General features: G+C 48.4%; 2 protein-coding genes and 1 non-coding gene across 3 annotated transcripts; 1 reads left to right on the forward strand and 2 right to left on the reverse strand.

The window, feature by feature from the left end:
- Positions 1-1,316: 1,316 nt before the first annotated feature.
- Positions 1,317-3,744, forward strand: LOC100840361 (63 kDa globulin-like protein). The gene is made up of 5 exons (XM_003559563.3): positions 1,317-1,909; positions 1,975-2,150; positions 2,242-2,304; positions 2,418-2,738; positions 2,826-3,744. Exons 1-5 carry the CDS (start codon positions 1,402-1,404, stop codon positions 3,498-3,500), a joined length of 1,743 nt encoding a protein of 580 aa, XP_003559611.1. The 5' UTR covers positions 1,317-1,401; the 3' UTR covers positions 3,501-3,744.
- Positions 3,745-5,280: 1,536 nt separating this feature from the next.
- On the reverse strand, positions 5,281-10,399 carry LOC100833231 (type IV inositol polyphosphate 5-phosphatase 7). The gene is made up of 14 exons (XM_010233468.3): positions 9,465-10,399; positions 9,282-9,369; positions 8,933-8,998; positions 8,736-8,823; positions 8,537-8,641; positions 7,808-8,305; positions 7,350-7,488; positions 6,930-7,123; positions 6,705-6,813; positions 6,469-6,617; positions 6,093-6,344; positions 5,894-5,974; positions 5,717-5,760; positions 5,281-5,623 (listed from the first exon to the last, which is right to left on the reverse strand). The coding sequence occupies exons 1-11, from the start codon at positions 9,492-9,494 to the stop codon at positions 6,116-6,118; spliced, it is 1,695 nt and encodes a 564-aa protein (XP_010231770.1). The 5' UTR covers positions 9,495-10,399; the 3' UTR covers positions 5,281-5,623; positions 5,717-5,760; positions 5,894-5,974; positions 6,093-6,115.
- Positions 10,400-10,931: 532 nt separating this feature from the next.
- Positions 10,932-11,020, reverse strand: MIR5049 (microRNA MIR5049). The gene has a single exon (NR_127000.1). It is a non-coding gene; the product is annotated as a microRNA MIR5049 (primary transcript).
- Positions 11,021-14,967: the final 3,947 nt, after the last annotated feature.

Consider the following 14,967-nt stretch of genomic DNA (forward strand, 5'->3'; position numbering starts at 1 on the left):
CAGCTAAGGCTTTGTTCGGTTATGAAGATCCCAGTGATCGCAAGGGTTGTTGTGATTTTAGGTCAACTGCCTGTCAATCCCCCCAGGGATGGGTGGAACTGAGAACTGGCACTAAGGATTATGAGATCTCTAGTTTCGTTCCACCCGGCACCTGACTTTATTGTCTCCTTCTTGACATCGAGTTCCCACAACCCGTAGCCATTCTCGACCCGCCCACCGGCCACCTCCACGTCATTGCTTTGTCATTGCCGACTGACTAGCTCGCTACGAATCCCCAATACAGTCATCTCACGGTCTTGGCGAGACTGACTGAGCGCCACGGCACACCACAACACTGGCACCCAAAAATTAGCGTACATCCTTGTCGCTCAGCCTCGTCCTCGCAGCCCGGGACAATTTCTTATTTCGAAATTTCGAGTGAATGTCTGGTGGAATGTTAACCAAACGGTGTACTCTGAACCAACATTTGTGGTTTTGCCTATTTAGCTACTATTGATTGTTGTTTGCTAGGATGCAAATTTGAAAAGTATTTTTGTTTTATACCGAATGCCAATGCCACTTTGTTCATTTTTTTTACAGAATTCAAATGCACACAGTTCTGGTTGAATTAATGTATGTGCAGACTGCATCAAACATTATGTATCTTAATGTTTTTCTGATTCTTCAAAAACTTACACACATGTTTTGTCATCAAATTTCTCTTCAAAGAAATGTTTCGATTAAATCAATTGGGTGTACAAAATGAACCGTTGGTCGATGTAAAACTCAGTCGATCGGTTTGTGCTGCTACTGCAAGTGCAGGTGCAACTTCTGTATTGAATGATCGAACGAATCTTTGATGCACTGTCATTCAGGGGAAAGCCGTTAGCCGTGGGCGAATGCCAGGTGTGGAGCTTTGTGGCATCGAACTTTGATGCCGTTCAGGTGCGGGGTCCGTGGGATCGGCGAAGCTTACAGCACTGAAACCGCCAAGCAGAGATTGGAGGAACGGAACCGGGAATTACTGCTGCTTTGAGATTGGTACTGCCACATGTCATGAACAGGATGTGGCATAAGAAAAGGCAGGCCAGGTACATTGTACCAGCACCCCCACCGCTTTGCGATCAGCTCAAACCAGAAGCGAGCTCGCACGCCACGACAGGCGATGGCCCGAGCTGTCACGCACCCGTGCCGACGGCCAGGATAAGCTCGCCAGCGACCGCGAGACGTGGCGTCCCGGCCTCGCCACGGACGCAGCGCTCCCTCCACGTAGCCGCGCCACGGCGCCACGTAAAGCGGCGCGCGCGCCTACAAAAGGACGCTTTCCCAAGCTCCATCATCACAGCACAGATCGAGCAGAGCTAGCCATCAAACACAGAGCGAAGTGTAAGCGTAGACACACCCACAGTAGTAGCCAAAGCCATGGCGAGCAGAGCCAGGGCGAGCGTCCTCGTCCTCTTCCTCCTGGCCGCCGGCGTCCTCTTCGCCGCGGCCTCCACCTCCAGCTCCAGGGAGGAGGAGCAGCGCTCGCTGGAGCAATGCCAGCAGCGGTGCCAGGAAGGCCAGTCGACGCGCCACCAGCAGGCCGAGTGCCTGCAGCAGTGCAAGGACAGGCAGCAGCAGGAACAGGAGGGCCGTGGACGGCACGGCGAGGGGTCATCATCCGGGCGTGAGGGCCGCCGGGAGGATGAGAAGCAGCAGCAGCAGCAGCAGCAGGAGAGCCGGCGGCCGTACGTGTTCGGGCCACGGAGCTTCCAGTCCATCGTCCAGAACGAGCAGGGCTTCATCAAGTCCCTGCCCCCGTTCAGCGAGGCCTCCAGGCTCCTCCGCGGCATCAAGAACTACCGCGTCGCCGTCCTCGAGGCCAACCCGCGCTCCTTCGTCGTGCCGGGCTTCGCCGACGCCGACGGCATCGGCTACGTCGCTCAAGGTATAACTTATCTGTTGCATGCAAGTCATAATTAATTGATTGACGTCACGTGCACGCGTGCGCAGGCGAGGGAGTGCTGACGTTGATCCAGAACGGCGAGAGGCAGTCCTACACCGTCCGGGAAGGCGACGTCATCGTGGCGCCGGCGGGGACGCTCATGTATCTGGCCAACACCGACGGCCGGAGGAAGCTGGTCGTTGTCAAGATCCTCCACACCATCTCCGTGCCCGGCGAGTTCCAGGTAAAAAAACAAACAAATCTGCTTTGAACGCTAGTACGTACTGCATGCGACACCTACGTGTACTAACGGCCGTCCTACGTGGCATTGGCAGTATTTCCGTGCCGATTCGCTCGTGTCAAGCCTGAGCAAACCCATCCAGAGAGCTGCCTTCAAGGTACACAAAATCGTCCCGATCGATCCATGTCTCGATCCGTTAATAAATAAATAAATTTGTTTCAACGGACCAAGAAAAGAAATTAATTCATATATATACGCACGCGCATGCAGGCTTCGGATGAGCAGCTGGAGAAGGTGTTCGGGAGGCAGCGGCAGCAGCAGCAACAGGAGGGAGAGGAGGAGGGGTTCATCATCCGCGCGTCCGAGGAGCAGCTGCGCGAGCTGCGTCGCCAGGCCTCCTCCGGGAGCAGCCACGGCTCGCACTGGCCTCTGCCGCCGTTCGGGGGCGAGTCCAGCGCCGCCACCTTCAACCTCCTCGAGCAGCGGCCCAAGATCTCCAACCAGCACGGCCGCCTCTACGAGGCCGACGCCCGCAGCTTCCGCCCCCTCGCCGACCACGACGTCCGCGTCGCCCTCGTCAACATCACCGCCGTGCGTGCTCGCCGTTAAACAATCGCTTCTCTTCGTCCTACCTTTAACTTGTTTCTAAACTGTTTGCATCCATGCGTGGATGTGCAGGGCTCTATGACCGCGCCGTTCTACAACTCCCGGTCCGTGAAGTTCGCCGTGGTGGTGCAAGGCTCCGGCGAAGTGGAGATCGTGTGCCCGCACCAGTCGTCCTCCAGCTCCAGCAGCCAAGACGAACCGGAGCGCCGCCGCGGCCAGAGCGAGCAGGGACGCGAGAGCCGCCGAGGCCAGAGCGAGCGACAACAACAGGAAGAGCAGTCCTCCGAGGACGAGCGAGAGGAACGCCAACAAGGACGTGGGCAGCAGCAGCAACAGCAGCAGGGAAGGTACGAGAGGATCCGCGCCCGGGTGTCCGTCGGCTCAGCGTTCGTGGTGCCCCCGGGCCACCCGGTGGTGGAGATCGCGTCCTCCTCCCGCGGCGGCGGCGACGACAACAACAACCTCCAGATCGCCTGCTTCGAGATCCGCGCCGAGAAGAACGACAGGGTGTACCTCGCCGGAGCCAACAACGTGTTCAGCCAGCTCGACAGGATCTCCAAGGACCTGGCCTTCGGCGACGCCAGGGCCGTGGACGAGATGGTCAGGGGCAACCAGAAGAAAAAAGGCTTCCTCCCCGGGCCCGAGCAGCAGCAGCAGGAGCAGCAGGGCGAGGAGGGAGAGAGGCGCCGCGGCGGCCGCGGCGGCGACATGGAGACGTTCCTCCGGATGGCCACCGGAGTGCTGTGAGTGAGTGAAGCTAGCTGCCAGAGAGGGGCAGTGACGGCAGTGCGTGGCATTGTCGTTTGTGTGGTAGCGGACGTGCGCATGGGTGAGCTGTGAGCCAGAGCGGGTGAAAGAGTTTGGACTTGTGTGTGTAGTGAGTACTAGCGTAAATAAGTGCTGGCTCGATCTGTATGACGATGTAAGGTACCATGGCATGTGCCCGTTTATATAAATAAAAACAAGGGCGTTTTGCGCCTCTTCTCCGGTATATTTTCTCTTTATATTAGCCTAAACATTACCGTTCCATTCGCATTCAAAAATACTGGTTCAAATCACACCGCCTTCGTGTCACGACCTTACATCGGATTACTGTTAGTCGGAACAAGTTCCTCCTTGAATGAATCAAAGGGATCGTCAATATCTCTCCTCTTATTTACTTTTCCTGAAAGAATTAGAGATGGACAAGTGTCTTTTGTTTTTAGAGATGCGGACGAGTGTCAAGATGAAATCATGGGAATCAAATGCAAGGCAACATTGAACATGCTCTGGAGTTTCTGAAAGCAAGCAGCGTTGGTTAAGGAAAGAAAACATCCCGTTGCTAGATTATTGGGCTTCTATAAATACAACATCGGCACCCACGCCGGCCCAAACTGATAGATATGGGCCCGTGCGCGGCCCAATCCTGAAACCCACCGAGCGAGGCCCATTCGCGCGATCGTCCAGAGACCTAATTTTCGGGACCGGCCGAAGGGGAGATGGCGCACGCCTGCCGCCGGCACGATGGGGCATCCATGGGCACGGCAACCCCGCCGCCGGTACGAAACCCACCCGACGACCCGACCCTTATCCTCTTCGAATCTTCGCACGGAAATTCCTCCCTCCATCGAATTATTCCCTTTGCAACAATGTTGGACGCTCTGCTCTTCCTGCGTTATTACTACGATGCCAAACTCCCACAGTATTCTACTACCTACGTCGTGGTCCCTTGTTTGCGTCGTATACGATGCTGCTGATTTCGAGCCGTTCTAGGCTTAGGCTAGCTAATCCCGATAAAGCCGGTGTTTAATTTACCCTGACAGCTGCTCTGCCCCTGCTGCAAGCAGTATGGCGAGAATATACCCTTCGTCTCAGGTAGTACTACTACTACTACTATCATGAGAAGCTCTCACAGCTATGTAAAGCGTAATCAGCCTAGGGTTTATCCCCCGACGAAAAAGCAAAAGAGATTAAACCGCAAAGTGGTCCTATCCTGGCTCCCCTTCCCCTGCCTGCTGAGATGCTATGCCACTTTTGTCTGTGGAGCTTGGGCCATGGGGTTCCGGTCTCGCTTCCCATCCCCCCCTCTCTCTTTTTGTTTCTATCCTTTTGAGGAAGAAAGGAACACGCAGCCATGGTAGCAATTGACCCGTAGGACTAGTGCACTGGTGGTCATGCTTGCCTTCTTGGCTTGGCATGCATCCTCCCCTTGATGAGTACTGAGGACTCAGGAGCCTTCTTTCTTTTTGGAGGGCCCCCGCTGCTTTCGTGTCCCCTGGCCTGCCCACAGAGCATCGCCTGCCTTTGCTGCTTTTTCCATGAGCTGTAGGTTTCGTTCCATAGCAAAGGCAAAAGAAAACAAACACATTGCAGCAGAACGAGGCATCAGGCACGCAGCTTCTGTTCTGTGTCACACCCTTTTTCAGAGCTTTGCTTTGTGCACAAGCCTGGCTGCAACGGTGTGTTCGTGCTGGTGATCATTTCTTGGCGAGCAAAGCATGGACTGGAACAGTCTAGCAGTACTAGTATCAGGCATAATGGTTGAAGGTTCCATGGACAGTATGCTGTACAAATATGGTGGTGGGTTTTTTCCACTAAAATGTTTGGGCCAAGTGGCTCTTGTTACATCAGGAGATCAAAGCAAAAGGGATGACAAGCCTTCCTTCCGAGTACAAATCGCTCAGGAAAAGGAAATTTGCACGACGGTAGGGATATCCAAAAGCACAACACAAATTAGCTTCAGTTGTTTTTTTGACCGGGTATTAGCTTCAGTTGTTAGTGACTAGCTAATTTTCTTCGGGGGACTAAAACTCTCCTGTATTTTGGTTGCACACGATACCAGTGCTTGCAGATGGTTAGGTTCAAAACTGTGCAGAAATGCACAAATCTTCCTGTCAAGAGAAGTGCAACGGCATTAGTCATGCATTTTGTTAAAATTTCCCTTGCAAACGAAAACAATATACATGTAGTCAAGTAGAACATACCTAATTTTAGGGTTAGAAATTAAGAAAACCATCTCCTTGAGTATCTGCATGTGCACAACCGTCAGAAGAGGTATTAGCCGGCCATTAACTTACCAAGGGTGATTAAAAAACACGTCCTCTGCAGTACGGTACGTACAAAAACTGAAGTGGGGAAAGGGCAGCGCATTTAAGAATCACCTGTTGGCCGGAAATATTCCAATTGCTGGAATCTTGGGAAGAACGAAGTTCATCTGGTGTGCTCTGGCACCGAAGGAATGTCTGCCCAGAACACACATGGGAGCTATGATGAATACAATGCCTTCGCATGGAATTCAGAGAACTTGACAGAGTAACAAGCTTAAACAATGCGGTCTTGCAGTTGCAGGGAATATTTAACCTTGGCTCCATGGGGATGCAAAATCAATAAAAATTGATATCTGTGTAACTGCGTGGATAAGTTGGGTGTGGTAGTTCATCCACCCCCATTAGGGAGCTAGAACGGGTAAAGCTCCCGAATTGAGCTTGGCTCGGTAGTTTAACCTCCGCTGTGAAAATACTGTATACAGGTCTGTGGTCCGAGAATCTAGACTCGCCACGGACATAACATAGCTGATTTAGGCCTCTCCCATACCATAAAATCCGATCACACCTTCACAAAAGCAAAACATTGTTATGTTCGTGAGGTGAAAGTTACGTGTGGTGGGGAGAGATGCTTGGACATAATCATATTAATTAAACAGCAGTGCCAATAGGTTCTGTTTTGTAAATTTTACCATGCTGGTGTTCTTCGCTTCTCATTTGGATGCATATCGTCACCTGCATATCTGTCAGAGTTGTACGAGTATTTGTACGTGGGAGGAAAATAAATCCTCCCTTCTTTCCAGCCTGCAAAGACACGACCATATCTTTGCTCTATACGGAGCTGTCACAAAAAAATTCAACATAAGAAATAAAACAGGTAATGTAATCTTCATAGCCAGTGTTGTCAGTTGTGGTGAAAATGGCTAACCTGATCTTTTTCCAATAATTGTTTCCAATTGTGCATCTCAACTAGAGCCTTAACTGAGCGATAGGAAAGAGCTATCCGGTAGTTCAGATCCCCGAGCCATATTATCCGACTGAAAGAAACAAAATAAATGACTTACTAAGATATTGGTCTTCAGTTTTTCTAACTTCATTCTACTTGACATGTTTAACTGACAGAACATACTACAACATGTGATTGATGACATACTCATGGTCAAGAATTGTCTCTGGCGACTTCTCATCACGTGCACCATGAACATGTGGGAATCTGGTCTTCCTCAAAATTTCCACCACATCTGCATTTCTTCTAAGTTCATCGCCATCCTTTTGACCTGAGGTTAAGTGTGTGCAAACAAAGCAGAAGCTTGTCTGATGCAGAGACATACTGATAGATATCGAGCCCTGAGTTAGGAAAAAAAACAAGTGAGGAAAGAACCAAAGGAATGGGCAATATAAATGGTGTAAAGCAAAAAAAGTAGTTCCAATAAATGGACGCACGTACTAAACGGACCCCGGTTAAAACTAAAAGTGTTGGCAACAGATCAAAAGTTACTATACTCACTGTAAAAATTAACGAAGTTAAGATTAACTATGCACGCCTAGAAGAAATGAGAAATAGCAAACGTACCTTATTTCCAAGATATCCCATCAAGCCTCTGCCAACACATGATACCTTCAAGTTCTTTACATGCTCTCTTATATCACTCCGCACCCAAACCATGAGAAAGACTCCAACCATTTGCTTGCTAGCAACTAAGCAATACCTGCTGTGTTAGAAAAAAAAACTGTTTCAGTTCAGAGAATTTTAGTCATTCCAAAGATGAATGAGGGGCGTATTGCCATTTTAGAGAAATTTCAGTTCATCTATACCTGCTGTGATATAGAAATATCTGAATTTCAGTTCAGAGAATTTAAGTCATCGCAATGACAAATGAGGGCTGGATGCCATTTTAGAGAAACTTGATTAGCTTTTAATATGTTTTTTTTTAAATCTGGGAGTTGTGTCATCTAGCTAGTTTGTGCCTCATAGCTAAAAATTAACTTACATGCAAAATTGGTTTATAAACATTGTCTTAGTAAACTTACCTAGAGTTCAGCAGCCGTCTATTATTGTCATCGGTGCATAGTGGAGCACCATATCCAGATGGCATTGGTGAGAAGAATATACCACTAAGCGATTCCTCGTCCATATTCTCATCATCAGATGACCCACCACATTTCATACTGGTGTCAACATCACTTGGCCTGCTCCCAAAGCTAATCCGGTCACAAACACTGAAACGACGGTCCACTAATGAGTGTGGATCCATCATGTCAATTCTTGAACTTCGGTTGAAGGATTGAAATGAACGTCGATGGAAGAATGAGGAGTTCCGTTGTCTTCTTGATGATCGCTCAAAATCAACATTGAGCTCCGCAATAGGATCAGGAACCGGTGAGGGCGTGTGGTAGTTGTACACAGCAGAGCCATGGAAATCTTGATTATTGAGAGTCTTTCTAACAATAGAAACCCATTTCTTTGCTGGACCATTGTCTTCAGTCAACAGGACGTTGCCAGCATTCAAAGGAACAATTTCTTGAAACCTGGTATGATGATTTTAGTTACAGATCCAGTTTTACCATTTTGAGATGTTTCCTACTCCCTCCGTTCCATAATTCTTGTCAAAATATTTACATGTGTATCTAGATGTTTTTTAGGAATAGATACATCCACTTTTTGGCAAATTTGAGACAAGAATTAAAGAACGGAGGGAGTATTTTGTAATACCAAAATATCTGATTAATTTAAGTAAATGCATGGGTTGAGTGCTATACCCAATGACGTATATATCAGCAGCAGGAGAAGTATGAAGCCAGTCCTCCAGATTCAGATGACTAGATGGTGACCTTCCACCCACATTCCATGTACCAGCAAAGACCCTATGCGCACGAGCATATGGATTGTCATATCGAAATAAATTCTTATCCACAATGATCAGTGAAGTCTGCAGAGTTAGAAGTACTATATGTTTACCTGTAGTCCTGCGTGTTTGTGATATAAGCACGATCAAATCCATTTCCTACTCGGCAATCTCGATCCGCATTCTTCCTAGGCAACCTCTCTAAGGAAAAACAGAGTTAATTCAGACATGCGGATGACACATTGTTGACTGGTGGTTGAAATTTGCAGTATTGCACCCAAGAAAGGGGTGAAAGATCTAAAAAATGTACCTGTTCTGCTCTTCTTGGTTTTGGATAAATCTCTCTCTGAGAAACTGGTCCTCCACTGCATCCCCGCTGAAATGATTAGATAGAACGAATTTTTAGCCACAAAGACAGTAATTTTTTTGGTTGTTTCTGCAACAACAGAAACAAATCCCACTGCACTACACTACACTACACAAAAGCAGGAAGCCAAGAGATCAAACTTGCCTCTTGAAACAACAGGATTTGGTAGTAAACCAAACTACTGAGTAACATAAAAGAAATTGTATAATGTAAGCACACAAAATCATCTAGAGAACACAAACTCATCAATTTGAGAATGAAAAGAGGTGGGTCTGAACTCCATAGTATGTACCTTCTTCAACTCCATAATCTGAATGGAAGTTCTTCGCTTTTGTTTTGATGTTGAACAACTTCCTAACAATTGTCTTGGACCAGGACAACTTTGTCCACACCAATCAGAACCAAAACTAGATCAGAAGCTGAAATGGGGAAAAAAATATGAAGAGCTTTGTTTTTTTTATGTGAGCTCCCTTACCCTGTTCTTCGTTGGAGTCTCATCTCTCATTGTCTCAATGCTTCCTCATGCAGCTCCAGATATGCTTCCCCCCTCCTAAAACCTCCAGATTATGACCCTCTTTTGGGCCCTCTAAGAACAGTGTTTCCCAGAGAAGAAATGGGGAACGGATTCTACTTCTCCCCCTTTATAACGCTTGTTAGGAAGATTCCAAACTATGGGCAAAAGAACCAGTGAATTCACAGGAATTCCTCCGCTGGCTCAGAAACGGTCCAGGCAGCAGCTCAAAAGAAACATGAATCCACGGCAGGATCCCGAGAGGACATTGATGGGAAACAAGACGAAACAATGAATCACGTGGTTGGGGCAGGGGGAAAGATCAAGAACGGAAGCGCGAAGGAAGCAGAAACCGCAAGATTCAGGAACAGAAAGCCAGGAACAGGGTCAGAGACAAGCCGAAAGCCACAGGCAAATTACACGAGCCTCTCAATGTCTAAGAGAAAGGTAGCTCTTGTTATTGTGCTCACAGCTCACCCAACCTGCACAACCTGCCTGCCTGCTTGCCCAGCTCACAACGCTCGCTCGGATAGTCGGATCAATGCCGGTAGCAAGCAGCAGTTAATGCCCCGGACTCGCAGAAACACCAGGGGCCAGGCCGCCAGGGAGGGGCAGCAGAAATAAATAGGCCGAGCACCTGAAAAATGAATCTAATTACGCGGCGGAGGACACGGAGGCGACCAAGAGCTGACGAGCCTAGAGCCACTCCGCGCAAAATGCAAGAACAGGGGAAGCCAAAGATTCGAAGGATTCTGGAGGGAGGGAGAGAGCGCAGTGCGAAGACAGGCAAGCTGCTCTGTGCGCTCTCTTCTGTGTTCAAGGGGACGAGCAGGAGGAGACGGACTGAGTAGCGGCAGTAGCAGTGTGGGGGGAGTGAGGCACGGAGGCCAATATGAAGGGAATAAAGCGAAAGCTTTGGGGGCCGCCTCTTCGGCTACTACCGCTGCTGTTCCTTGCTTTCCCTTGTGTGTGTAGCCTTTGCTCTTTAGCTCTAAATCCGATGCAAACCAAAGCAAAGCGAGGCCTGCCCAGGAGCTAAATGGTCTTGTGTGAGATTTTGCTTGATGAGGCCTTTAAAATCACTCGAAATGAATCCGAAGCACGCATGCTAGTATTTACATACATGGTGTTGGGCATATTGCTAGTACCCAAGGTTTGTACATGTCCAGACAGAGCACATAATTAATAAGACAAGCGTGGAGATTATGTAATGCCGAACGTTTGGTGGCGCTCGCTCCGTTCAACAAAACATCCCGTATAGTTTTTTCTCGTATTTTGGCTCCCGTGTCCGGTGGTCTCACACCCATTTAATTTTAATTCAATAAAACGAGAGTTGTCTTGATCCAACCACATAAATCTCTATGAGGTGTTTGTGCAACGGAGGAAGTAGAAAACGTGAGTTTGTAGATTTCCGTCTCCAACTCTTTACAGAAAAAGACATACTTCCTCCGATCCATATTACTTGTAGCTGTATTAAATCTGCGACAAGTAATATGGGTCGGAAGGAGTACATGAATTTCCCACTTTGCATTCAGGGCTGAAAAGCAAAATCCAGCTATACTTGATTAAAAAAATATAGGAATGTCTATTTCTCGGTCAACAAGCATAGCCATTTGATTAAGATTTTCTTATCATTTGTACTTGCATGAATTTCACATGAATCTCAAGATTAGATCAGACAGTTGTTAGTATTGACTTCGCCTTAAAAATAGAAAAACCGGAAGAATACACTACTACGTCTATGCGCCGAGCAAGGAACAGCACGACTGCAAATTTCTTCGGAAAAAGAACGAAATGGTACTCGACCAGTATAGCATATACTACTGCACTAGACATTTCAGCGCCAAATCCAGGAGCCGAGCCATGCCACCCTCTGTGACGTAGATGAACACGAGCCGTGTAAGCCAGAAGTAAGCAGTACGCGCCGGTTCCATAGCTCGATCTAGAGCCGTACAAGCACATACATACAGCCACGGACAGAACCACCACACAAGCTGCAACTGATCCGCGGGCCCATGGCCAGCAGCAACCAGGAAAGGCAGGCAGGCACATCTCCCAGCAGATAAAGATATCGTGTCCGTGTATGCGTACGCCGTGTAGGGCAAATGTATGGGAGATACGGAGACCCATGCCACTGCAGCTGTCTGTATTTTGTACATTCCGCCCGGCATTGCATCCCAAACCAGCTCATCCGTGTTCCTGCCTGTTTTATCCCCAAATTTTCCGGCAAACTACACCTAAGAAGACGGCACTAGCCCGTATCCACACTTCCTCTCATGATCTCATCTTGATAAGAATCTCTCTTGCGAAAAATATCTCTCTTCTATTCGCAAAAAAGAAAAGAAAAATATCTCTCTTCTAACTCCGCAGTGGGGGCCCATCAGTCCTAGCTGTTGCGTGATTTACATCCGGCCGGTTCGCTGTCACACAAATACAACATCTCTTAAAACATGTTGATAAATTGCTGGCCGGAAGCTTTTCTTAGACGGTCCATAGAACGCCTTTTTTTCCCAGCACACAAATGGCAGCATGGTCGCCACTCCCGTCTCCTCCTTGCTCCTGCAGCCCCATTATTTTGGTGCTACATAACATCGACAGCAAATCTTGATCAACCTTACGTCCCCATCATGTTTGCACGAGTGGACTACCATGGTCGCATTAAGAGCATGCGGTTTCCTGTCAAATCGAAATGCTAAATGGAAATCGTGTCGTGGGTGCCTGGAATAACTTCGTGGCATTCATAGAGCATAATACTAACTTATTAGTACGCTCCGTCATGCGTTCATTTTCATCTACAACGACGTCAGGATCCATGTCTACACACATCGGGCTGAAAGAAGAGGAGGGAATAATCCACATGCCAACTTGAATGCAAGCAGCACAAACTCAGAACATGCATATGCAACCTTTTTTTTTTCTCTGCACTCTGTAAATTAATTAATTATAGGTACCATTGTCCTTTCCACTATTTTCCCTTTCTCTTTTTGGCTCTGATTTAAGCATGTACTCTGTAGTACTTGGTGGCCTCTGGCATTGGCTTTATAGTAGAAAAGAACTCCACCTACTAACGAATTTTATACGTTGGCGCACAAGTACCGTCGATCGTGCCACTTCCAATCGTTGCTTTCGCTGTCATACACCTCTCTCCCACGCAGCCACACTACATCTAGTATAGTAGTATCTCACTAGTGAAGTTTTGGTGAAAAGAATCGAAAGATCCTTCTTTTTCCGGCCGTCTTTACTTTCCTGATCCCCCAAAATACCCTCGCACCCAAGTTTGACGCAAGTAAATGGATCTCCGCTAGCTATAGATAGACCCTAGCACCATGCCGCCATCTCCAAATCTTCTGTTCTTCTTTTTTCGAGATTCGGGTAAATCGAAAGAGGCAGCCTCGCGTCGCAGCGGTCCGTTCTTGGGATCACCACGAACAGATCACTCGTGAACACTGCTCCTACTACCGCCGCTACTGCAGGCTATCTGCGAGATCAAGTTCTGCATCTCTGTGTAACAGGGAATATGTCCAGATGTATATCATACAGTATACAAAATAACTTGTGTTTCCTCCGGAGCACACGAGCGTCGTACTCCTACTTGGTTGCCTGCCGGCCGAGGGGGATTCCCCGCGGGACAAGCAGGGGCTGGAAAGAGGTGGCAAGCTGTAACATCGCTGCCCCAACCTTATTACGAATGAGCTGCTCTGCAGAACCTATCAGCGTGTTTCAAGTAGGTATACTCGTTCGCTGGCTCTCCTGACTAGCAGGTTGACAACGGAACCGGGCTCGTGATTACGCGCGTTTTACAGAGCCTAGCGGGCAGTGTGGCTGACCCCCTGCCACTCTGTTCAATCGATCCGGGATATCTTTTGCTGGCCAGAGCACCTCGACCCGTTGGACAACCGTATCGTATTTATGTAGGTGTGTATGTGTGACCAGCCCGTAACCAAAAGAGGAAGTGGTGCGGACATGCTGGACATCCATGTCCCTGCGGTGCTGCGAGCTGCCACTTAGGACACTGTACTCGCCACAACTCCGTGTCGTCGTCTATTGCTATCCACGAATTGCGCCATCTCTTGTCCTTCGCTATACAGACTGAAAAGACTAAACTAATGTGCTTTGCGCGAGAAAAAAAATAGACTAGACTAATGTGCAACAAACCTTAATACCGGCGAGCACACACACACGCACCCACAGCATCTCCCTTTAGCACGCGAAAACGGGCGCCCACCTCGGCAAATCATGGGCGCGTCTCCGCCAAGCGTCCGTGCCCATCAAATATTCCCCAAACACAAAGGTCCCCCTCGCCGGCCGGTCAAATCAAGACGTACGCCGATCGACCGCCGCGCGCCGTTCTCCTCGCACACCGCGCCCCGCGTCGGCACACCACTAGAATATAACTCCAGTTCGGTGCACGACGACCCATTCTTTCTTTGGAGAGCCCGGCCCGGGACGAATGATCGCCTCTTGCCTGCCCAGGCAAAACCCAACGCAAGCCGCATCATCAGGATGAGCTATAGCTAGCAAGCTCGATCTCTGGGTAAAGCAGCAGCTCAACCCCCAAACAAGGGGACCAAAGGGGGCCCCGATGCACGCACACATGCACATATACTTTATATTTTGCAGCCACACAACAGCTTGTAATGGAGGATAGATAGATTTGAGCTGCATGGGGCTACAACAACAACATTGCAACAGCATCAGGATGCATATGCACACCTGTATACTATGTTCTAGTGAAGCTTCCACTCACTTGCAGAGGGCCCCTCGGACCTCGGTGCACCTAGATGTGGGGTGCCTTTTGTGGGTGTATTGAGTATACATTTAGGAACACCTTGGACCATGCATGGACACAACATTGCCGATGTCCTTGCATGATCGAGTGCGCTCCCCTTTGCCTCGCGCTTCGATTTGATCCGCACATCAACCGAATCGGTTGCACGAGGTCCATGCCTCCATGGCTATGATCGACCATGGGTTGTGGAATATACTGTCTGTGAATAGACTTTATTTTTGTGCCATGCACCACTCATGCATACTCGGTAATAGGGAGACAAAAAACAACTCAGTCGATGAAGTGGTAGAAGCATCACTTTGTTCGTATATTTGGAAAGTGGAACAGTTCAGGTGTCCTCTGGTCAAACTATGAGCTCCTTCTGGCTAGCACTTGCTCTCTGTTTCTGCTGGTAGAATAAGTGCAACGTTAGCTCATTTTGTTGACCAGCTGTTGTGCAACTGCACTATGTATCGGCTGTCACTTGGAGTACGGAATAGATTACTCAAAACTTATTTATAACTTGTTATGAAAACATATGCATGAAACTAGGAAAAATTGGTTAGCCAAAAAAAGGCAAATTTTGGTTGAAAAAAAAAGGATGATCATAGTAGTACGTCTCAATGACAAATTCAGCCTGAGTCAGTAAATTTTGACACCCTATGAGAGCTAGGGTGTAGAAAGATAAAATTACTTATT

Source organism: Brachypodium distachyon, chromosome 1 (assembly GCF_000005505.3).
Source record: "Brachypodium distachyon strain Bd21 chromosome 1, Brachypodium_distachyon_v3.0, whole genome shotgun sequence".
Classification (NCBI taxonomy): Eukaryota; Viridiplantae; Streptophyta; class Magnoliopsida; order Poales; family Poaceae; genus Brachypodium; species Brachypodium distachyon.

Excerpts from the sequence above, each read along its gene's own strand:
- LOC100833231 (XM_010233468.3), bottom strand. The coding sequence starts at position 9,494 with ATGAGAGATGAGACTCCAACGAAGAACAGG. Across the intron at positions 8,642-8,735 it reads ACAAACACGCAGGACTACAG|GGTCTTTGCTGGTACATGGA; the intron begins GTAAACATATAG and ends TCGTGCGCATAG. Across the intron at positions 7,489-7,807 it reads AGACGGCTGCTGAACTCTAG|CAGGTATTGCTTAGTTGCTA; the intron begins GTAAGTTTACTA and ends TTTCTAACACAG.
- LOC100840361 (XM_003559563.3), top strand. The coding sequence starts at position 1,402 with ATGGCGAGCAGAGCCAGGGCGAGCGTCCTCGTCCTCTTCCTCCTGGCC. Across the intron at positions 2,305-2,417 it reads TCCAGAGAGCTGCCTTCAAG|GCTTCGGATGAGCAGCTGGA; the intron begins GTACACAAAATC and ends ACGCGCATGCAG. Across the intron at positions 2,739-2,825 it reads CCCTCGTCAACATCACCGCC|GGCTCTATGACCGCGCCGTT; the intron begins GTGCGTGCTCGC and ends GTGGATGTGCAG.